This window comes from Hemicordylus capensis, chromosome 8, assembly GCF_027244095.1.
Source record: "Hemicordylus capensis ecotype Gifberg chromosome 8, rHemCap1.1.pri, whole genome shotgun sequence".
Taxonomy (NCBI): domain Eukaryota; kingdom Metazoa; phylum Chordata; class Lepidosauria; order Squamata; family Cordylidae; genus Hemicordylus; species Hemicordylus capensis.
Window position 1 is genome coordinate 25,964,484 of NC_069664.1, and position 24,326 is coordinate 25,988,809.

Here is a 24,326-nt window from a genome sequence, read left to right on the forward strand (position 1 = left end):
CATGATTGGGAGGAATTAGGCTAGCCTTCCCTAGCCCGATTTCTGCTGATCATGGGCATGGCCTCATGGTCTCCTTGCTCTTGAACCTAGAAAACTGCATGATACCAAGTCAGACTATTGGACTCTATACTGCAGTATTGTCTTCACCAGGGCTGCCCAAGTTTGGCCCTCCTACTGATGTTGGACTACCACTCCCATCACCCCTGACTATTGCTCACTGTGGCTGGAGATGATGGGGGTTGGAGTTAAACACTCGGGGGCTGAAGTGGTGCGCTGACTGGCAGTGCCTCTCCAGGGTCTTTGGTAAGGGTTCTTCCCTGCCCTGCATGCAAATGCAAGTGCCAGGGATGGAACCTGGGACCTTCTGCATGAACCACAGATGCTTTCCTACTGAGCTACAGCCCTAGCCTCAAATAACATTGGAAGCTGCCATCTATGGAGTCAGACGCTTCGTCTATCTAGCTTGGTCTTGCCTACACTGACAGGCAGTGGCTCTCCACGGTTTCAGGCAGGAGTCTTCCCCAGCCCCCTACCTGGAAATGCCAAGGATTGAATGTGGGGCCGGCCTCCTGCATGCCAAGCAGCTGTTTCCCCCCTGAGCTGCGACGCCACTGCGTCCTTTTCCTGTGCAACGGGCCCATAGAAGTCTCCCAACTCATGGTCAGTTTGCCTTCTGACAGGATCCAGCTCTTGGTTCTTGGCAGTGCCTCAATATTTGCAGCCTGCTAGCCAAAGAATATGCAAGATGTTATCTCTGTCCTGTTACCTGGCTTGTTGCTTCAGCCATGCAAATGCCACCCTTGTAGACATGAAAGTCGGGACTTGGGAGCAGAATTAGCTGCTGTTCTCCTTCAGGTGCTCCAGTTGGAATTTGACCCAGGTTGATACGATCTGATGGTGGCTGTGAATAATAAACCTCTGTACAGGGTGTGCCTGATAATTGAAACACGGCTGGCAGAGCTCTGTCTTCTAGCAACACATCAACCATCGCCACAGAGGGAGACTACAATGGCCGCTTAAGCTATCTTGCCCCCAAATACACTGTCTAACTACAGGGTTGGGAGATGTTAGGCTTGTGGGATCCATTTCATTTTCTGACAAGAACTCTGGCTGGGATCCACCCAAAGAAGCAGGTGCCATTTGGGGTGAGGCAGACCTAGATGCAAAATGGCAGCTCAGAGGATGGAGCCAAAAACCTAAGAAGAGCCTTCTGGATCCAACCAGAACATCAAGGGAAGAGAGCTGGTTTTGTGGTAGCAGCATGACTTGTCCCCTTAAGCTAAGCAGGGTCCACCCTGGTTGCATACGAAAGGGAGACTCGAAGTGTGAGCACTGTAAGAAATTCTCCTTAGGGGATGGAGCCGTTCTGGGAAGAGCATCTAGGCTCCAAGTTCCTTCCCTGGCAGCATCTGCAAGATAGGGCTGAGAGAGATTCCTGCCTGCAACCTTGGAGAAGCCGCTGCCAGTCTGTGTAGACAATACTGAGCGAGATGGACCAGTGGTCTGACCAAGTATGGCAGTTTCCTATGTTCCTAACCCCAAGCCAACATCCTGTTTCCCACAGTGTCCCACCAGATGCCCCCATGAAACCCACAAAGAGATGAAGGCATTCCCCCTCTCCTGCAGCTGCTATTCAGAGGCCATCTGAGCCTCAAGGAGGCAGCCTATAGCCATCAAGACTAGCAACCATAAGTATTGTCCGCCATTAATTTGCCAAAGCCCTGCTTAAAGCCATCCAAGCTGGTGGCCATCACCAGCTTGCTAGAACATGTTGTTCACACAACGCACAGTGAATTAACACAATGCATGGATGACACAGGTATTTGGAGCAACACATTTAGATCCGAATCAAGAAAACCGGCTGGGGGCCATTTTGGACAAATGCTGCTGCAGAGACTCAAAATAGAATATAGAACTAAATTTGAGCATAGCTACTGATAGGGGATCACAGGGAAAGTTGGTTGGTTGAAGTTTACTAGACATCAATGGGCAGCTTTAAAAGTTAATGAAACATAACTAATGAAATAGGACCATCTGTGGATAATTCCACAGATCCACTCAGTCATCTTTATTACGGTCATAGACCATCATAGATTCCAGATTAATTCTGTGCCATGTGGAAAAGGTACTTTCTTTAGTTGGCCCTAAATTTCCTGGTTCTAGTGTTGGGAGAGAGGGAGAGAAAATCCTCTTTCCACACCGTGCATAGTTCCATAAACCTCTACCATGCCTCCCTTTGGTTGACTTTTTTCTAAAAAAAATCCCTCCAACTTCTGCTGCACTGCTTAGGCCATGCGCTGAAGTAACCTTTATTTACAAGTAGAAATGTACATCTGAGTTATAAGTCAGAGATTTGAATTTCAACCTGGCCGAGAAAGCTGCAAAAGAATGCTAGGTTCTCCGAGATTCTGATTTTCCTCTGTGCAGCAAGTTTTTGTCTTTGGCGGGGTGGATTGAAACCCACAACTGCCTCAGCTGCATCTTGGCCCAGGTTTGCCACTTGATTTTGCTTTAATGTGCAAGGCGGGTATGCATCCCACTGAACACAAATAACATGCTTAACAGGGTTGCAAGTGGCAAAAAGAGGCTGCCTTTGAGCATGTGCAGAGTGCATTTCTGCAACCAACCATGGGCAGGGGAATTAGGAGCTCCAGGGATGCTCAGCCCCTTGAGCATGTGCAGAATGCACTTTTGCACCCACCCCAAGGAGATATTCTATATCACATATACAATATAGGATATATGCTGTGATATTCTGTGCAACGTATTTACATTCTCTTATGGATCTGTATTTGCTTTAATGTTTATTCCGTATGGGTTTGCTTTATTTTTTGATTCTGCATTTTGCACTTGCGGCTCTGTGTTTTGTGCTTTATATTTCGAAGTGTAATATTTGTCTGTAATATTTATTAATTTAAAAAAAGTTGTTCAGAACAAAAAAAACAGTGTCCCAAAAGAAAGGCGCCGGCCACGTTAAGCTCTCGCACTGCTGAGCCGCTGCAACACAAATCAAAGCATGCTTCTGCAAGAGAGTAAAAGCGGAGGGGCGGAGAATGAGGGCTGAGCGGCAGGGACCCTACCCAATCAACAGACAGCCAGGTCCCGGCTCGTGGGCCGCGCCGCCGCCCAATCCCCTCGCAGCAGCACTCAGCTCCCGCCTCCCCACCGGACCCGTCAGCGGCGACCAATGGGAGCCGAGCGAGGGGCGCGCCCTCCTCCAATGGGAGGAGCCCGTCTTAGTAACGGCGCTGCCAATGGTGGTGGAAGCCGGAGTCCCTGGTAACGGAGCCGGGGCTGGCTCGGGCGGCATCCCAAGCATGTGGGGCTGCGGGGGCCGCCGGCGGAGGCGGCTCTTGGGGGGCGTCCTCTTGCTGCTGTTGGGGGCCGTAGTGGTGCGCAGGTGAGAGAGCGGGCGAGGGAGCGCTCTGAGGGAAGGGGGCGGGGCCGGGGCAAAATATGCAAATTAAACCACGCCCCCATGATCTAGCCACGCCCCTCCCAAAGGGAGCCCTCCCCTGCTCATCTATGGGAGACCTCCTCAAGAGGAGGGGAGGGGGCTCAGGCTGCCACTTCCAGTCACACCCCTTTTCTGCCCCCTTGGACCCCTTCACTCTCATCCCACTCCTTGGTCAGTAAGATGTAATGAATGCATTGCATTCTGAGGATAAGGTTGCCAAATAGCGGGGGGGGGGAGCCTGATCTGCTCCTCTGCCTCTTAGCAAAGGTTTGTGCTGCGGAAATCAAGAGCAGAAGTTTTTCATAGGGTAACCTGTTCCTGAAGCAGAACCAGGCTGCCTTTGACAAAGTAAAGGTCCCCCCCCCTCAGCCTGTGGGTTTCCCTGCCACCAGATACAGAGAGAGACACTGGCTTAGGTGGCTTTTAGAAATAAATAAATCAGGCAAATTAATTGAGGAAAGTGGCTGCACGGGCCTTTGGCCTGATCCCACAGGGCTCTCCTCTTCTTCTTTTTAACGGCACAGGAGCAGGATTCAGTGAAAAGTTTGGCAACCCTAGTTGAAAATTAGTTTCCCTCGAACATATAGGAGAAAGACATATGAAAAGTGTGAGTGTGATAGTGTCTGCAAATTACTACCAATGTTGGATCTAAAATAACCCAACAATAAAACCCAGGTTTTCGCTAAGGACATGACCTCCCATTGTTATGGGAACACACACTTCCATTTTCAGTGTCTGCTCTCCTTTTAAAAATGGATCTGTTGTATCTCTCATATTGTCTCAGCATTGATCCCATCGCCCTCCTTCCTGCTGTAGCAAGTAGGACTCGGCTTTTACCAAACAGCAGGTAGGGAAGGAGGGTGAGTGAAGGGGCCAGTTGCAGAAAGAGATACTCAGCAGCTGAATAGATTTCTATTGTATTAGGCTGTTTAAGAGACAGACAAGGGCATCCCTGGGATGTGAACCCACTAGCCACTTTTATATTCACTTTCTGAAAGTTCTAATCTTTCAGGAAACAAATTTTAATGACATATTGAGGGGGATATCTAGGTTTGTATCCAAATGTTATTCCACACACACACCCCTTTCTTTCTAGGCCAAGAATAAATAGATGTTGAGGTTTCCATACTTGCTTCTATTGGCACCATAAAACTTAGCCAACTTTAACCCCTAAGTCATTAAAAAAAGCTACATAAGCAGGCAACTTAAATGCAGTCAGATCTTTTAATTACTGTCAATAGGGTAATGCAAGTGGTCAGTCTGTCCTAGGTTCCGTATGCATGAACACGTGCAGCAAATTAAAGGTACTTGAAGCGTTATCATTGTTCCAGTTTGATAATCAGGGTGGGGGAAAGCCAGGTCTTTTAAAAAAAGAAACTGTTTTAGTGCCTGTTAATGGAGTCATAAACTGCATACTTCTGATAAAGTGGGCTGTAGTCCACTAAAATGTTTCTGCTGCCATAAATGTGTTGGTATTTAAGGTGCTTCTAGACGCTTTGATTTTGAAGCAACAGGTAACACAGCTGCTATCTGGAAGTCATCAATGGAGTGTGATTCCAGTTTGTGTTAGCAGTTAGTGGTTAGTGGCAAAATGGTGTGATCTTGTTTGTGGATCCAGAATGCCAGGGCCCTTTCCATTGGGGATGGGGGAAGACGGGAAAAAGCATGGGACCTACGGTAATTGTATGATATAATAGTTTTTGCTGGTCTCTTCTATGTGGTTTTACAATAATCTGCTGAGTTGGGGCACAGAAAATGCTAGTAAACTGGCTTGGTTGAGGGTTTTATATGTTTCCATGTAGCACCAGTGATGTTAAATAACCCACATATGGAAAGATTTCTGCCCGTCTAGTGCTGTTCATTTTGAAGCGCATGGCATGGCCGTGGGTCATCCTTCTATTTCTGGTATCTTTGCAGTGGCGTTCTTAGAAAAAAGCTGTCTGACTCACCTGCTGCTGTATGACAGACCCACAGATTAATTTGTAGACTCGCACACTATCTTTGCAATATACCTAAGGGGTTGTTCAATACCTGACTTCAACAATCTATAGATAATAGTGGATGACTTGTCACTTTTCTGTCTCCTTTCGGTTATAGCCGTCAGGGTCTGTGAGATGCCTCCTTAAGTCCTCTAGCAGGGTTTCATTTTGCATCTGTTTTAAAAATAAGTCATTCTACCCGACGATGAGTTCTGTGTGACTTGAAAACTTGCATGTTTCCATTTGGTATGAGTTGCTGCAGTTTCTTTCGATACTGACTGGTATAGATCTTTTCTGCTATGTGGCTTTCAAAGGATTTGGTGGTATTCAGGAACCAGACACCTTAAGCTTTGGAATGTGGAAAGCTAGCAAACACTTTCAGCCACATTTAAATCATCTTTCCCTTCCACTTTGCACCAGCATCACTGAAAAAGAATCGACTTAATGAGGGATTCAGTCATATAATGTGTATACTGTTGAGATTGCTGTCTCTGGCAATCAGTGGGGTGCAAACAAAGCACTATCTTCATTGATTCCGCAGGGTGTAGAAAAATAGCATCTATTATTCACTCTGCATCGTGTAAGTAAAGCAGCAAGACGAGCATGAAGGGATCAAGAAAATGAGTGCATGCATCTGGAGAAGCAAACGGCCTGTCAATAAGTTACTTGGGAGGCTTGTTCACTTGACCCTTTGGGGGTGCATAGGAGGCAAGGTGGGTGAGACCACCCAGGGGATGTGTAGGAGGCCTACATTGTCAGTAGCTTCTCCATTTGGGTCTGCAAACCCCAAGAAACAGATAATCACGTTCAGCATTAGGTGGTCTGTTGTTGAACTCGGCAGCTGCAGGCCCTGCCCCTCCATGGATAGTTCTCCAAAGGAGGGTATGCCTTCCCAGCATGCTTTGCACTGCCAGCAGATTGGGAAAGCTTCATGACATCCCCAATCCTGGGGCAAAGAGCCCCTGGTGGTGCAGTGGTAAAACTGCCGCCCTGTAACCAGAAGGTTACAAGTTCGATCCTGACCAGGGGCTCAAGGTTGACTCGGCCTTCCATCCTTCCGAGGTCGGTAAAATGAGTACCCAGAATGTTGGGGGGCAATATGCTAAATCATTGTAAACCGCTTAGAGAGCTTCCAGCTATAGAGCAGTATATAAATGTAAGTGCTATTGCTATCCCATTAGCCATGAAGGAGCAGGAGACAGATTCATCCCTGCCACAGCGGCTCCTGCCGCGAGACCATAGAGCCTGCCTTGCATGCTAGCAGGGCCACTGCTGTAGCCTCGGCTCTCTGTGGGCGGGAGGACATGCCAGCTACCAGTGGCTGGACGGTAGAGGCATGAGGGTTCTCGCGGTTCCAGAACCAGGGAAGGAGAGCTCAGGAACAACTTGGCCTGGAGGGAAATGCGTGAGTTCCGATGACTGTGCAAATCTGGATAGGCTGCCTGCTGCCCCCATTTTGACGGCCGTGCGAACCAGCCTAGTGGTTATCAAACGGCAGGCAGCTTTTTCCAAACTGGCTACTGCTACTGGGAAATTGCTAAATCAATCCTGGGGCAAAATATGATGGTGGTGGTTTAGGATTCTCAGTGCAGATGATGGGGCTTTAAAGGGTGATCTCATCAGCAAAGGCCAATTCTCACCCCACAGCCCAGCCAGCTGATTTCCACTTTGTGCCTCTGGCTTCATTTCTGAGCGAAGACATTAACCTGCATGCTTTCTTCATGTTTGGATGAAACAATTGGCTGGCCTCTTTTTGAGAGCTTTGGAACGAAACCAACTCGGTTTGCTGGCAGTAGAAAGTATTTTGCGTGAGTGGAATGGAAGAGGCGGGCTGCTTGCAACGCGATCAAGTGGCTGGCAGGACTGGGTCAAGACGTCGCCATGCCAAAAGCTCTGCTCACCTCCCCAGCCTGCTGCCGAGACACTTATTCTCCCAATCCAGTGTAGAAGCCCGCAGACAAGGAGTATAGGAAGCTGCCTCATACCGAGTCAGACCCTTAGTCCATCCATCTCAGTATTGTCTACTCTGACTGGAAGCAGCTCTCAAAGGTTTCGGGCAGGAGTCTCTCCCAACAGCATTCCCTCTAACAGGGTGGCACAGGAATCTTGGCGGGAGCACCCTTTTGCATGTATATCATGGTGCATAAGTCTGCTTTTCTGGGTGGATCTCCATAGCTGGATGGAGGGCGGAAATCTCACCCCAAGTTTCTTCTTTGCGGTATATAAATATTATTTCATGTTCCTCCTGGGACTCCGCTCTGTCCTGGTTTTGCTCCTTCCTCTTCCTTGATGGCCGCTCCCGACCTGCTTGTGCTGGTGTTTGCTTGTCACTGTCTTGCACCTGGTGCCTTCCCTCCAAGGCAGGAGGCTGCAGCTATTCTAATCCGTGTTCTCCTTTTTTACTGCTGAGCAATAAACAGAGTCCTGAGCTCCATGGGGAAATTTTTTTTACGATGCCTTTTAGCTTAATGCATCTGGGGTCAAGATTTACCAGAGCTTAAGTAAAAATTGATCTGCAGGGTTGTGCCGCTGGGCGGAGGCAACCCCTGCCAAGTCAGAGAGAAGTCCGCGTGATACATTTCCTCGGTGGGTTGGCTGCTAATTGCACCTTCAGTAATTGAGTATGCATGAGTGTTTAGGATACATTCTGATGGGGGTTGTTAGTTTATGGATTTTTGTAAAAGCCTCGATTGTTAATGTATGTATCTAGTTTCTAAAAAGCCTGGATACTGAGATTAGCCGTTTCATGTTAGCTGTTTAGCAATATAGTTTTATTTACTGTTATGGCTGGAACCCCACCAGATCAACTGTGACCTTGCTAGCGTGGTCTTAGGAGAGTCGTTATTTCTCAGCTTCTGCTCTCTCTTCACCCATAATGTGGAACCTGACCTATTTACCTGAAACCAAGACTAGCCTCCATTCCCCCAGTTCTTTGATGTTAAAAATTGGGGGGTTGTCTTAAATTCAGACTCATAGGAACATAGGCAGCTGCCATATACCGAGTCAGACTATTGGTCCATCTAGCTCAGATTGTCTTCACAGACTGGCAACGGCTTCTCCAAAGTTTCAGGCAGGAGTTTCTGTCAGCCCTATCTTGGAGATGCTGCCTTCTGCTCTTCCCAGAGCAGCCCCATCCCTTAAGGGGAATATCTTACAGTGCTCACACATGTAGTCTCCCATTCATATGCAACCAGCGCAGACCCTGCTTAGCAAAGGGACAATTCATACTTACTGCCACAAGACCTCCCATCAAATCTTCTATTTTGGGGGTAAATGTAGGTATAATCTGTGTCTTTATGGAGTGCCATCTTAAATTCAGAGTCATCTTCTGTTTGGGTGAATACAGTACTTGCAACGTTGATAACCGGCTTGTCTGTGACTGTTGGAACCCACACCAAGGCAGGAACCTCAGATTCATCTGGGGTGACAAACCGACTTCTCTGACCCAGGTTTGAAGTCGGTTTGACAAAGTAGTCAGGGCTCCGTCTCCGTTATGTCTGAAGCCACACTCTTCATGAAGCTCTGGTTTGCACCCTTTGCCATCAGGACCAATGACTGTGAAGTGGTTCAAGGCAGGCTGGGATAACATCCAGGTCTGTGCTGGGAGGCCTGGCCAGGGGGTGTGGCCAAGATAAGGGGTGTGGCTCAGGAGGCGTGACACAACTTGGTGACTTCCAACCAACCAAGGTTTGCAGTCGTCTGCAGTGCCATCCTCCGATTCCCTCTGGTGGGACCTCGGGTTCCATGTTATGTGTGAGGCAGGCTCAGAGCCAAAGTGGATAGGTCAGCCTAGGATTGGGGAGGCCTAGGTTCAAATCCCCGCTCTGCCATACAGTTCCTTGGGGGACATTGGGCCAGTCACTCTCTTGCAGCCTGGCCGGCCTCATAGGTATGTAAGGCTAGAATGTGGAGAGTGACCATACACACCACCCTGAGCTACCCAGAGGAAGGGCAGGATAGAAATGTAACAAATAAATATAACACCGGGGCCTACCTTGCAGGGTTTCTGTGTAAGGCAGCCATTAGGTAGTGCGTTCTAAGTCTGTGCAGCCATATAGTAGACATGCTTACTCAGAAGTAAATGTCACGGTGTTCCCTCTGCCAAGCAAGAGGGCATAGGATTGCAGCGAGTCCAACGGGATTTCCTTGTAATTGTTTCTCCCTAAGATGTCCTCCTACACTCACTTCAATGGGTAGGGCCATGCAAAATAGATTTCTTGCCTTCACTCCATTGGTGGAAGTACCACCTATTCTGTTCCTGTTCACTCCAAAGGATTAAAGTTTGAAGAGTGCTATCACACTATTCTGTCCCATTTTCCTATCTTTCCTGCCCCCCACCCCCTTTTAGCGTCTGTTAGGGTGGGAAGGGGTGTGTGTGTGTGTGTGTTGCACCTAATTCATCAGAGCAGAGCTGGGGATGTTGAAACAAGAGTTGTTAAAGAGACTGTGCCATGTCCCTGCTGTAGTAGCTGTTCCCCAGCAGGCTTCAAAGGGAGGGAAGATACCACATCTAGCTGGATATGATTTAAGGGCTTTAAATAAGTGTTACCCATCATATAAGAATTCCTTGTCTGCCATAAAAAGAAATGGGCTGGGAAAAACCGTTTGCCTGGGCTATAAATCAATCCCTGTGATCAGCTAATGGTAGCTCTTGTTGACCTTGGTGCTCGTAGGATTTTTTAAAAATATATATTTATATATCTGTGAGAGCTCTTTGATGGATGACAAAGCTCCCATCAGTTATCCCGCGGCTTGGATCTCACCTGTCTTTGAAGCTGCGTTTTTAAAGATCTCAGCAATCATATTGGGGTTTTGCTTCCCTGTGAGATATTGCAGGGGTGGGAAAGCCAAAGATCGGGATCTACAGGTGACTCTCTGGGTGGTTTGCAGTAGATCGGGAAGGAATCCTGCCTCCCAGTAGTTTATTACAGGGCTGCGCAACTTCAGCTGTCCAGCTGTTAGACTACAAGTCCCATCATCCCCAGCCACAATGGCCCAGCCTGGTGCTAATTGTTGATTTCTCAGCCTCGGTATTCCCCAAATGGGAAATGTGCCCATCTGAACTGGTATTCCGAGGAGAAATCAGTATGCCGGGGATATTAGACTCTCTAAAGTGGGCAAACCATTGAAGAATAAGGGTGTGCATGAACCACGGTTGAGCGTCGAACCAGTTTGGATAAGGTCTGAACCAGTTTGACGCTGCAGGGAGGGGAGCGGGGAGCAGAAGCTTTTAAGAAAGAGGAGACCAGGTCCTTCTCTGCTCTCTGCCACCCTATGTAGCTTCCTGCTGGGGTGGCGCTTGTCCTAATTACCCCCATGTGGCGCCAGACCACGCATGGCAGCCACAACACCATGTTGACTACACAAATGGTGCCTGTGCATACGCAGATGCCATGTGTGGGCTTGCACCACACAGGGGTATTTGGGACTAGTGCCACCCCAGCAGGAAGCTGCATGGGGTGTCGGGGAGCAGGTAAGGACCTGCTCTCCTCTTTCTTAAAGCTCCCCACTCATCACCACGACTCCAAACCGATTCAGTGCTGAGCCAGTGCTTGAACCGTGGTTTGTGCACACCCTTCATGAAGAATAACTGGAGAATGTAAATCTCTCACTCTTCTTCCTCTCATTTAATTGCTTGACCTTCACAGTTGCTGTAGTCCTTTCTGTGTGTGCGGAGGGACTAGTGATTAATCCATGTCAAGCTTTGATCTCATCTTCCTTTTCCAGGTATTACCCCTGCCTGCCTGTTGTTTCTGGGGCCTGCAGGGATGATGTTGTACAGAGGTACTCTCTACACTCTTTGGTGTATTTTTAAGCGTGGTAGCTCTTCCAGATTTTAGATTTAGTTTCCTTGGTGTCGTGCTATCCTTTAGAATCTGGATTTTTCTTCCTGAAAAATTCCATTTCTTTCGAAATCTCCTTTTGCTACAAACCGTCCCAGCATTGTCCTTCCCATTTACCCAAATGTTTGTCGTAAGTCCACTCTGTGTTGTTGCTCAGAGGTTGTGCCCTGAAGGAGTCAAACTGGGGAAAGAAAAAGAATCCAGATACTCCAGTTAATTCTGGGACTTGGTTTTGAACTACAACTCTCATCGCCCCCAGCCTCAATGACTGAAGGCCAGGGATGATGGGAGTTGTAGTCCCCAAACCCCAAGTCACCCAGGATTGTCAGTTACAAACAGGAAGTTGAACTGTTAAATTTTGGAGTTCAGGTCAAGCTCTTCAGCTTTAATAAAAAATAAAAATTCCCATTTTAGCTCTGGTTAAGAGACCAGCTTTAAAAAGCGATTTGGTAACTGGTTCAGATGCCTTGGACCAGTTTTGCACCAGTTTAGCTACCCTTCATGGAGAATAACACCAAATTCTTGTGCTTGGAGTGTAACTCTATACAGTGAATACAATATTTAACTTGAGAGAAATATTTATTATTTTGTAAACTGCTTGTTTATAAAAACCTTTACACAATTTGAAAACAAACTGCACAGAACAGATAGAAAACAGGAAAATAAAACATTAATTGTACTACTGAAATCTGAGTGCCTGATTATTGCATCAACTTATTTTGAACTGGTTCCAAGTATTTTTCTTTAGAGATTCAGCTGCAGCTCTGCTTCAAGGCAGCCATGTGATTTTTCATTTAAAATACAGTTCTGATTTACTTTAAAAACAAAACAAAAAAACACCCTCTCTGAATTGGTTTTTGGGTTCAGGTTGGGTTTGACTTGCTGATTATGAAGCTATTTTCTTATGTAGGTTTTGTGATTTCGGTCGATCCACATGGTAGTTGGATGCCGCCAAGTCCCCAGTTCAAATCTTGCACTGACTACAAACGTACTTCATGTCCTTGGGCAAATCACTGTTTTCTCAGCCCTGGAAGGTTCCCTTAGCCCTCCGGAGGGGCTTTTCAGAGCATGTGAGAAATCTGAGGGGGAAACAAGGGGCTTGGAAAATCCAGGAAGCTTAAATTCACTCCTTTTGGATCCTGACCTATGTCTCGTAATTACAAACAGGCAGATTTCAATATCCAAGCTTCTTACTAGCTGCCTGGCGTCATTTTGTCCAAGGCAAGCAAACTGTTAGTTGTTTGAGGTAAAAGAACATGGCAGAACTCCCAGCTTCTCTATATCTATCTATCTTGTTACTTCTTGTTTGGAAGCACAGAGGGTGGCTGCCAAAATCTCGGCATATATAGAACGTTGGAAAGCAGAGTTCCGTTAAGGAATGGAGCCGCCATTTTGAAAATGATCCTTCTGTTCCATGGGTTTCAAGCGACCTTTCCTAATGTGCTCAGAGCCAGGTTAGGATACCTCTTAAGTAGAAGTTGAGTTTTTTGAGTTTGCTTTTCACATTAGGAAAGGTCATTAAGAAAAAGATAGAAGATTAAGGGCAAGTGAGAGGCCAGAAGAACAGGTAGAGAGTAAAGAACAAAAGGTTTATTGGGCCAGTGGATGAAGAGGAGAGCAATGAAAGGGGAAAGGGCCCAAACTGGGCACACATTTATGATCTGGGAGGCTAATGGGCAGATTGGCATGGATTTCAGGGTGGTGGAAAGGCAAATAAAGGAGAAAGAGAAAAGGGTAGGCAAGCAGAGATTAAAACAGCGAAGGAACACTGTGAGGAATTCTTGGCCCAATTTAATTAGCATGTTCTTCAGTTCAATGATATGTGTCCCTTCTGTATATTGAGGGCTCTGTTTCTCTTCCAGTCTGAGTAATGTTTCTAAGGCATCTCTTGACCTAGAACAGCATGAGCACCTTCTCCGTTTCCCTCCTTGTCCTCTGCGGCTTCCCTTGTGTGTCAATAACTCGCTCGCAAGTCTTGTGCTGACCTCAGCGGGCAGGTGAAATGGCGGTTGCTTCCAATCCGCTCTGCTTCCTGCCTCTAGCCGTGCTGCTGCTCATCCCTGCTTCCTGTTCCAGGTTCAACTGGAGCGATCTGGTCCCCATGCGGCTGTGGGGCAGGGTGCGGGGCCTGCAGGCCGAGGATTCGCAGTTCCTTCTGGAGGGCATGCCCTTCCGCATCTTTGGAGGCTCCGTGCACTACTTCCGCGTCCCCCGGGAATACTGGAGAGACCGCCTGACCAAGATGAGGGCGTGTGGCTTGAACACCCTCACCACGTGAGTGTCGCTGTTCCTGCAGGCTCGGTGCAGTTGGTCCCATGTGGAGAATCCCGGTGCTGACTTCAGCCAAACAAGAAACCAACATGGCTGGTTGCTTAGACTCGGGGACGAGGGGGGCTGTGCTCCAGAATGTGGCCCAGCTTTGGAGAAGGGGCAGAGGTGTGTGTGTTGCCACACAAACCAGGCCCCTTTGTGAGTGGCCAGGCTCCCTAGTAAAGCTGATGCTCAGGCATTGCGTATAACAACTCTTTATGAATTCCAGGTGCCAGGTCGCCATGGCACCTCGAAATTTAACTGTGCTGCCTGACTAAGATTGTAATAACTAAGGCCTATCGGTGGCTTCAAGCCATAACAGCCAAAAGTGCAACTTTCCTTTTTAAAAGAGAGTCCAAGGCTAACAGCCTGATGCTGGGAGTTACAATTATCATTCATCTATGCTATATCGAATCTCTCCAGTGCATGCATCTATCCAATGTCCCAGAAACATGTTGAGCTACAAAGACCATCTGACAACTGGTACAGTGCACACTTAAAACATTCTAGAAAATGCCCTGTGCTGAGGAAAGTGGGTCGAGTGAGACTATTGCATAGACAACCTTGAAAAGAAATGGGATCAGCTGTTCTGAATTTCCCTACTGGCTGCATCTTATGCTTAGGATGGAGCACTGCAAAGCAAACTGCCTCTTTCATGGTGGGACAAGATCATGCTAGGTCAGGGTTTGACTAATCCCAGGCGCCAGGGAGCCATGGCACCTAGAAATTTAACCATGGTGCCCGGACTAGAACGTTCAGAGGCAGAACAATAAGGATGATCTTTCTTTGTCCCAGCTTCTACACACATAAGCAGCTCCTTCTGTGTTCCAGGTATGTACCATGGAATCTTCATGAGGCCGCAAGAGGGAAGTTTGACTTCACTGGAAATCTGGATCTGAAGTATGTATCGTAGAATCATATATTTCATAATCCAAAAAAAAACCCCAAACCCACTACCCAGAAATCCAGTTCCTTCTGGTAAACCATTTTACTCACTGGGTGAAATTGCATTTGTTTCGTTTTCTAGGGCCTTTAACCCCCATTTTCGGGACTTTTTACACCCACCGGGAACCTAACCCCCTGATTTGCATTGCCCCAATGACTCTGTATCCATAGTTTCCATATCCACGCTAGTAGCAGAGAACAGAACCCCCATGAATACAGAGGTTCTCCAATATTGTGGCTCTTCTGTTTCCTATGCTTTTGTCATAACTGTATGGGCATCTATCTAGATTAGCAGGCCAGATCTTATGCTTTATATGAGCAATTCTTGCAACTTCCTCTTCCAGTTTTGCTGTCCCCATGTTGCCTAATGCGTTTTGGTTCTCTAGGGCTTTCATTAAGATGGCTGCTGAAGTTGGACTGTGGGTGATTCTGCGACCAGGACCGTATATCTGCTCCGAGTGGGACCTTGGAGGTCTGCCCAGGTAGGACTCTGTGGATTCTTATTGTTGGTTTGAATTCAGCACTGCCTCTGTAGGACAGTAAGAACGGAAAGAAACCTCACAACCCATCATATTTTGATTGGTAGCGGTTAATTGTTTCAAGTATCAGAAACATAACAGTCAAATTATAGATAAGCTGCAGATTTTGACATGGTTACATTCCACAAGAACAAGCAATGGCAAAGCAGAATCATAGTATCCTAAGGGTACTTGGAGAACATCTCCTTAACTCTTTAGGCTTCAGCTGTTGTTCATGAATGTTCCTCAAAAAAACACAGAAAACATTGGAATGCAACCATTTTGTCATCTAGGTTCGCTGTAAAACTTTCTAGACTAAAAGGCTAGTGTGGAAGCAGCCAGAGAATTCTCAGCACCCTAACCGAAACATTGTTCCCCGAATATTTTAGAGGAAGCTGTGATGGTCAACTGCTGAAAAACATGGGTTCATGAAGACTTGCATTCTTTTGAAGCCCTCACCGTTTTCGTTATCCTGTACATCAAAAGAAGCATTTTTGGTTTTTACAAACACTTTGGGGACTTAAAAGAGGGAGAAGGCTGTTTCAGACATTTACGTAGTAAAAGTCACAGAGATAGGATTTAGCAGAGAGCGGGACAGCGGGTGGGGGTCAACAATAGCTGAGCTTATGCAGAGTGTCGGGAGAGAGAAGGAGTCTAATGTCAAAATCTTTCGATGACTAGCAGGAATAAAAGGGCCATTTGTTCATGGGCTCAGCTTTTCTGCTTTCAGTTATTCAAAGCCAAAGAATGTATTTTCCCAGAATTCTGTACAAAAGCAGTTGATAATGTTTCAGAGAGGATGATTATAGGCACCCATAAGAGGAGGAGGCAGGACAAACAAGGCACGTCTGTTCACACTTTGCATCAAAATAAAAGGAAAAGGAAAACCCTCTTTGAGTCCCAAGGGTATTTACCCTCCGTGCTCAGAGCAAATTTTTCCAGCTAATTGGCACCCGTATAATTTGGGATGGTGGGGGGCATACATTTGGGTGCATTTTCCCTTCCATGTAGGAAATGATCTGTACACAACTAGCATGTGGGGCGGGGCGGGGATCATCAGTGGAGTTCTGTTGTTACACGGATGGATTTTGGGAAGCCATGATGCTCGGATGTGACAGTCTGTACAGGCTGCATATTATTCCTGTGTAAGTAGTAGTGATAAATTTATTGTTGTAACCACTGGTTGTAACACAACATTAAAATAAAAAAGGTTAAAATTATTCCTGTGTGGAAGTGCCATCTGTGTAAAGATTTTGCAGTGTGTGAAGCTAACCCTGGTTTGACCAGGGAGTGCAGTCCAGAAGCCTACACTGGGCTTGGTCTGCAACCAGAGTTAACCTTCCGTGTGCCTTTCTTATCCTCCCTACATTAAGGGGCCAATCGCAGGGGCCGCCCTTTCATGAGGCAAAGCAAGGCAGTTGTCTCGGGTGGCAAATTATTGGGGCAGCAAGATGCCTCCCACCACCGCCACTGAAGCATCTCTTCTCAACCCATTGATTCCCTGCGAGCTTTGCAAAGAGTGCCTCTTCTCATGCTCCTTGCAAAAATTGCAAGTGGAACGAGGAGAGGAGAAGAGGCTGTCAGCTGCCTTCCTTCCTCTCTGCTGCCTGCACCCCTTTCAAAGCTTCTGAAGGTCCGTTTGGAGAGGGAGCTGGGATTGCCCCGCCAGGATACCAGAGCAAGGCACCTTGCCTCAAGGCACTGCGTATCTTGTGCCATATCTGGCTGATCACAGATACAGGATGTTTTCAGGATGGACTTGGCACTTGGTCTCATTTAACTCCCCCTACGGGGACTTGTGGGTGATGCAGACGGGAGGGTGGCTCTCCCCTGTCTCCCCAGCACCTTGTGGCGTCAAAGAACAGGCTTGAAGAGCACAGCTTGGTGTCTTCAGCTCTGTAAATCTCTCCTGGTTACCAGATCCCAAGGTGGCCACCGGCACAAGTCAACCCCGCCTGTTTATTTTCCTCCCCTTCTCTTTTCCACCAGAGGCTCATCCTCTGCGGAGAAGCTCAGCTCAGACATAGCTTTGGGGAGGCGATCTTGTGCATCCCCATTACTCTTTTATCCCAGCTGACACCTTCTCTCCTCCAGTGAAATCTCTTGTCACCTTTTAATGCAATATCCTGCTGCTTGTCTTTAAAAATGTGTATTGCCTGCCTCTCTTGCAGTTTGGGGTGACTTGCAGATTCGATAAAAATGTAGCACTTTTAAAAAAACAAACCAGCTACAGTATTCAAAATAGTTGGAGTTTTAGAATTAAATCAGTTCCCCATGGATGGGGTTGGGTGGAGTTTTGAGAAAGCAATAGTGGGAAATAGGCTGGTGTGTTTTCGTTGATTTACTTCAAAATAGTTTGTCTTTTTTGCTGAGCTCATCCCACCTAATTTTGCCCCATTTCCAGTCTACTCTAGCTCCTTCTCTCCAATCTACTTCACCCGGGGGCGCAAAAACCTAGGTGCCCTGTAGCCACCGGCACCTAAAGAGCAGCTGAGGTCTAGGTTGCTGCAGAGGGCAGTATCTTTATCCTGTTGTTCTCAGCAAAGCTTTGAGGTGACTCACAGTGAAAGCAGCCAATTAAATGATAAAACCCACAATTAAAAGCCTTAATGAAAACAATAAAACACAGTTTGCAAGGATCTGTGTTCAAAGACACAAGAGAGAAGGGCAGACTTCATCTGAAGCCTAAAAGATTTCAGGAAGGGTCTCCAGGGAAGGAGATCTGAAATTGATGGGCAGGTTCATGTGGGGGAAGGTGGTCCTTTAGATACCTGAATGCCTATGATGATCGGCATCAGAGTTCACAGACCATCACACAGAGTGACGATGATGGTCACTCTCTTTGAGCACGTCTCTTTGTGGGGGTTCCCACATTTCTTTGCCCCTCCCCATGGTAGTAGAAATAAGAATCAGCCATGGCAAGAGAGCAGAGATAAGCGCATGTTCATTATGCATGTTTGGAAAGCTTTAATGAAGTATTCTGATTGTTAAGCATGGCAGGTGTGCACTTTGTATCCTTCCAAGTCTAGATGGTCCAGTGGTCTGACTCGCTATGAGGCAGCCTCTCATGCACCCTCTGATCTCTGGGCCAGATTTGTGTCCCATGCATAGCCACATGAGCCAGGCTGGGCCGCTCAGAAGTGCCTATTGAATTCACAGGTTCCCAAGCTTGGGCCCCCAAATGTTCTTGGACTACAGCTCCCATCATCCCTAGCCACAGTGGCCCTTTGGTTGAATGTATTTCCTTGCATCCTGTTCTGTCCCGACAAGTTCTGATCTTTCCGCCCCTCCCTTTTCTTCCTTAGCTGGCTGCTCCAAGACCCCGACATGCAGCTCAGGACAACCTACAAGGGATTCACGGAGGCCGTGGATGCCTACTTTGATCAGCTGATGAAGAAGGTGGTCCCTCTTCAGGTAAGTAAGATGCGGGAAGAGTCCTGCTGCTGCTGCTCCAAATTCCCGGCATTTGAAATAAAATTATTGGGAGGACTCCAAATGCACTTTAAATAAAAAAATTCAACAAGATTTGTCTTTTGCCAGTGGCAGTAATAAATGGAGATTTTTAAGCAGATGTTGGACTACAACTTCCATCATCTGCAATCAAGACCATTGTGGCTGGGGATAGTGGGAATTGTAGTCTGACATCTAGAGACCCAAATTTGGGAATCCTCAGCTTAGACCTTCCAGATGCAGACTATTAACTGTAGCTGAGCAAGGAGCCTCTTTTTAAAGTGGTGTCTCTCTTACCTTGGATATGGGAGACCAGCTCTCTAGTCCAGCAGAGCATCCTGTGTTCCTTTTGGATTATGAGCCCCTTTGGTCTAGGGAAAGATCATTCCACTTGCTGTGTGAACTGCTTTGAGAACTCTTTTGTTCTTGTTGAAAAGAGGCATATAATATACATAATATTTATTTATTTATTTATTTTATTTCCATACCGCCCGACGTGCATCCCTAGGTGGCGTACCTAAGTTAAAATACCATATAAAAACAGGAAGAAATGATTAAAACAATTATGCTATAAAATCAATTAAAATTAATTAAAAGCCTGAGAAAACAGGTGCATCTTAAGGATCTTTAGATAAGTGGATGTTCTCTTCTCTCTCTGCAGTACAAGAAAGGGGGGCCTATCATCGCTGTGCAAGTGGAGAATGAATACGGCTCTTATGCCCAAGACCCAAACTACATGACGTATATGAAAATGGTAATTTGTCTCCTAGCTGCTGCCTTTGATTTCTGATGCTCCTGGTTCTCCTCCCTGCCTTCCTGCTTTGCTGTTGTTTCTGTCTTCCCTGCAAAATGAGAAGCTGTGGGCATAGCCACTGGCTAGCATCCTGATTAACAAAGCACGGGCAACAAGAGAAGCGCTAGCACTTCTGAAGAGTTCAACCCACTCAGCTCTACTGCTAATTCAGTGGTGGGGGCAAATCTCGACAACTCCCCCTTCCCTGGGAAGCACTCTGTGCTACCTGGAAATACATCCCTGAGGGTCACACTTATAAAGATCACTCTGTGCCACCCGGAAATATGTCCCTGAGGGCCGCACTCATAACGGTCATTCACAAGACTGCTGGGGATGGCTGGGGGCAAGGCAGGATCGTACCTACCTTTCCCCACACAGCCATTGTTTCTGCTGGTCACTGCTGCTTATGCACCCACCCAATTGGGCAATCTGGGGCAGAGAGGGGAAGTCCAGCTCCGAGGAATCCCACAATGCACTGCGTAGAATTCCTGCTGCTGTGTCACTCCTTCCCTCCAGCTCTATGATCCAGAGGGCTGCTGGCAACCCAATTGCCCACACGGCCCAGGCGTAACGTAGGAGGCGCGTGCGCGTCCTCCTACCTCACATTTAGCCTGGGTTTAGAACCAGGGCTATTCAGGGGAGGAGTGCCAGGATCAGGAATTATCTCGGCCGTTCTCAAGCCCGGCCCTACTCGGGCTAGTACTGCCTTGCCCAGGTAGGGCTGGTCATGAGAACGGCCTTGTCATCTTCTATAAAGTTCAAAAGCTTCTCAACCAGGCGCCTTCCAAGTAGGACTGAAGTAGATCAAAAGACCACTTGCGACTCCAGGGAGAGCCAGAGCCTTCTTCGCAAGAGATTATTCTGCCAACCAGACCTGGGCTGCCTTGTAAACCTCTGTAATCTGAAGCTCAGCTCCAGGCAGGCTAATTTTACTAATGCTTCCCTCTGTCGCCTTGTCCAGCAGAGATCCTGCCCTGCCTCACGTCTGTGATCTGGGCAACAGGAACTGGCAGGCACCCAAAGGAGACCCATTTTTAGCCTGGCAAATCCTCTCAGAGTCTCACCCAGGGTGTGTGTTTGTTTTTGCTGTCTCCCCCCCACCCCAAGCTGGTTCAAACACAGCACCAGTGCGAGAGATTAATTGCCTGGGTCCTTGTTAGGTCTCTGGCAGTTGTTTTGCTGCGCAAGCCTGTCTCTGGAAATGACAGTCCCTTGAGGTGCAAGGGAAGGAAGGCGATGCTCCACATCCCCATCAGAAGCAGCTGGGGCCTGCCTGATACTAAGGTGGTTCATACGACCAAACCAGCAGGAGCCTCCCTGCCTTCCCCCACACGACCAGAGCCCGAACTGGGCTCAACCGCCCACATGCCCAGGCAGGCCTCCAGGTATCCCACAATGCACTGCATGAGCAAGCAGTGCATTGGGAAAGCTCACTGCCACTGGACTGATTCCGCCCCCCACCCCCCCACCCCAACTCTCTGATGAAGATTTCTGCTGGCAGCCTGACATCCTGCACAACCAACAAGTGAGGCAGGAAGCTTGCGCATGTCCTCTTACCTCACTGTAAGCCTCAGGTAGGGCTGGTCATGAAAATGACCTGACTGTCATCCTGAGGGAGGTGGGCTGCAGACGGCTCATCCCCACTTTGGGCGGACCCTCACCCCTCCTTTGGTCTGTTAGCCCACACCACAGGGGAGCCCTCCAGCCAACTCTGGCTCCCTCCTGGGCATGGAGGCTGGTTCAGGCAATGCAAAGTCAGGGTTAAATCCTGCCTCGTGTGAATTTCCCGAGCTTTGGGGGAGCGTGTGCTCCCCCTCCCCTGGACAGATTCTGCTTCTGGTTTTGGCCAGGAGCAAGTCTGAATGTCTCTCTGTGACCAGAGTGAGCAGTCCTGGCTGCTTCCAGCCAGAGCTCTCTAATAAACCAGGATCAGAACCTGCACACATTCAGGATATAAGCTGTGCGTTATGCCTGGGCTGCCCCTGTGTGCCTGACATATGTATTTGCCAGCAGAAATTTGCCACTGCTTGTTTGTTTAAACCTCTTAGCTGTATGTCTGTTTCTTTTTTTAAAAGCAAGGTGCTGAATCAGCCTTCCGTTGCAAACTTGGGCTTTTAATAAGGGTCCTTTTGACCTGCTTCAAAGGCCACTGGCAGATGAGTGGGGTGGATTAGATCGGATAGCAGTCTCCTCCTCTCTCCAGCCGGTCTGCAGACAGCCCGCTAAAAGGGTCACAGGGCGAGGTTCCTAATCCTCTTCCGGTGTTCTGCTGATTCCACGGTTGCAGAACGGAGTGGGCTAGTTGGGCAGAGTGGTGGAGCTCATGGCCTCTTCCACGCAGCATTGAGCAGCCGAAAGGTGAATCCTGCGGCTGTAGGGGCTGCATCATTGTGTTTGCAGCTGGAGGAAGGAGAGAGTGGAACTGAGGCCATTTCTTGACTGTGGCAGCAGTCTGCAGACTGGTCAGAAGTGCATGGGGTGGTAGCTGAAAGCCACTGAGCTGTGAATCTCCGGCCTGAAATGCACTGTCAGGTTGCCTGCTAAAAGCCTTTTCAGAATGGACTGAGAGAACATAGGCGCCTGCCTTATACTGAGCTAGATGGACCAATGGTCTGACTTGGTATAAGGCAGCTTCCTATGTTCCTAGATGCTTGGTCCATCTAGCTCAGTATTGTCCACACAGACTGGCAGTGACTCCTCCAAGGTTACAGGCAAGAGTCTCTACCTTAGAGATGCTGCCAGGGAGGGAACTTGGGAACTTCTGCATGTAAGCATGCAGGTGCTCTTCCCAGAGCAGCTAAGGGGAATATCCAAGGTTTCAGGCAGGAGTTTCTCCCAGCCTACCTGGAGATGCCAGTCAGTGAACCTGACCAATGAACTTCTGCATCCAAAGAAGATGCTCTGCCACTGGGCTATGGCCCTGACTCCAAAGGATAGATTTTTCTTTTTTTGGAGCTTGAGAAGCTGCCTCATACTGAGTCAGACAGTTGATCCATCTAGCTCTGAATTGTCTACATTGACTGGCAGCAGCTCTCCAAGGTTTCAGGTAGGAGTCTTTCCCAGCCCTACCTGGAGATGCTGCCAGGGATGGAACCAGGGACCTTCTGCATGCCAAGCAAGGTGCTCTGCCACTGAAAAAGAAAGAAAGAAAGATTATTCATCTAAATCTGCCCAGAGGGGTGTCCACCACACCTGTCTGTTTTTAATGTAATCTGCCACCGATATGCACAGTTCTGTGATCTCTCCTTCTGCCAACATCCACTGTGCACAAGACAGGCAAGCGAGTATTCAAATGAGCTTCATGATGTGAGGATGATTTGCAACACGCACACACACACACACACACACACACACACACCTGGGCCTCCCCTGGCAGATTCTATTTCTGTTTCTGTTTCTTTTGCATCACCCTGGAAGCCGAGGATGCATCTTGGTCTGCCACACTTGTGCCTGACAACAGAATGAATGCAGCATTCTGTTTCTTTCCCTCCCTCTGTTAAATGCCTCCGTCGACTCCTATCAATACTAGAGTCCATTGATAGCCACATTTATCCTTCAGAGTGTGTGTGTAACCTTAGTTAACATACCAGGAGGGCAAACCAGGGTCTGATCTGGATGAAACAGGACAGTTTCGGGCCGTAGCTCAGTGGCAGAGCATCTGTTTTGCATGCAGAAGGTCCCCGGTTCAGTCCCTGGCAGCATCTCCAGGTAGGGCTGGGAAAGACTCCTGCCTGAAACCTTGGAGAGCTGCTGCCAGCCAGTGCAGACAATACTGAGCTAGACGGACCAAGGGTCTGACTCGGTATAAGGCCGCATCCTATGTTCATATCTTGCAAACACAAGCTCCCAGTCTCCTGCAGGAGGCATATTGTGATCTTCCTGCAAAACTCTGAATTTTTACCACCTTGTTTGCTATTAGCAAGTTTTCTGTGTGCTTGTATAATTAAAACATTGGAGCAGGAGGAATGAGGGGCATGCAGCAGCCCCTGGGAATGGCAGAAAGTAGGGTTGGAAAGGCAGAAATCTGTTCTGGTTAACGGCGCCAAACGTCTTGCCTGCTGTGCTCCTGCTTCTGCCTCTGGCCTCAAGTTCCAGCAGCTGCCTGCAGGGACTCTGGGTCAGAGGCAGGCCCAGCTTGAGGAACAGCGACCCTGGCCTTGAACTCCCTCCTGTTGATGTGCTCATTCCCAACACGGTGGTGGTTGTCTTTCCTTCCACAGGCCCTGCTAAACAGGGGAATTGTGGAGATGTTGATGACCTCGGACAATAAAGACGGGCTGTCCTCTGGCGTTGTGGAAGGAGGTATGTAGTCCTCAGGGTGGGATGAAAGCAGCCAAGCCAAGCAGTAACGGAGGCCTGAAGGGTGTACATGAGCTCGGTTGCATCTCTAGAACCTCTTCCTTTCCCTTTTATCTTTTCTTTCCCCTCTAGCACTGTTAATAACCCAGAATCTAGAAAAGGGAACCACAGTTAGAGACTCACCCCTGCTAAAAGAGCAAAAAGGCTCTTTTTAGAAGTGGTGATTCTCTTTATTGAGCAAGGGGAGAGCAACTGGCTGTATCCATCCCCAGCACAGCATCCCTCCAGTGGCGGTTGCCGGTGGCTGTCTTATGTTGCTTTTTAGACTGTGAGCCCTTTGGGGGACAGGGATCCATTTTATTTACTTCTTTATATCTATGTAAACCGCTTTGGGGACTTGGGTTGAAAAGCAGCTTATAAATATTAGTCATATTCGTCATTGTGGAGCTGCCCTAAATAGCTTTGGGTGTGTGTGTGTGTGTGTGTGTGTGTGTGTGTGTGTGTGTGTGTGTGTGTGTGTGTGAAAGAGAGAGATCAAAGGGCCAAGTCTAGTTGAAAAACCAGATAGGGCGCAGACCCTCAGTTGGTCAGCTGTGAGCCCTATCTCGCAACATCGCCCTCTTTCCATCTGATCCCCTTTCCTCTGCCCTGAGGATTGTCTCAGCTTGTCTGGCTGCTTCTCCCTGCAGTTTCTGACACTCCATCCCTATTGCCTGGGTTTCCTTGGATTAC

General features: G+C 48.0%; 1 protein-coding gene across 1 annotated transcript in view; it reads left to right on the forward strand.

The window, feature by feature from the left end:
- The first annotated feature begins 3,176 nt into the window (after positions 1-3,176).
- GLB1L2 (galactosidase beta 1 like 2) overlaps positions 3,177-24,326 on the forward strand; it is a 48,324-nt gene continuing 27,174 nt past the window's right edge. Inside the window, exons 1-7 of the mRNA XM_053269297.1 lie at positions 3,177-3,400; positions 13,356-13,553; positions 14,421-14,489; positions 14,921-15,016; positions 18,358-18,466; positions 19,164-19,256; positions 23,516-23,597. Coding sequence (XP_053125272.1) covers positions 3,255-3,400; positions 13,356-13,553; positions 14,421-14,489; positions 14,921-15,016; positions 18,358-18,466; positions 19,164-19,256; positions 23,516-23,597 — 793 coding nt within the window. The 5' untranslated portion in view covers positions 3,177-3,254. The remainder of the gene's footprint in view (positions 3,401-13,355; positions 13,554-14,420; positions 14,490-14,920; positions 15,017-18,357; positions 18,467-19,163; positions 19,257-23,515; positions 23,598-24,326) is intronic.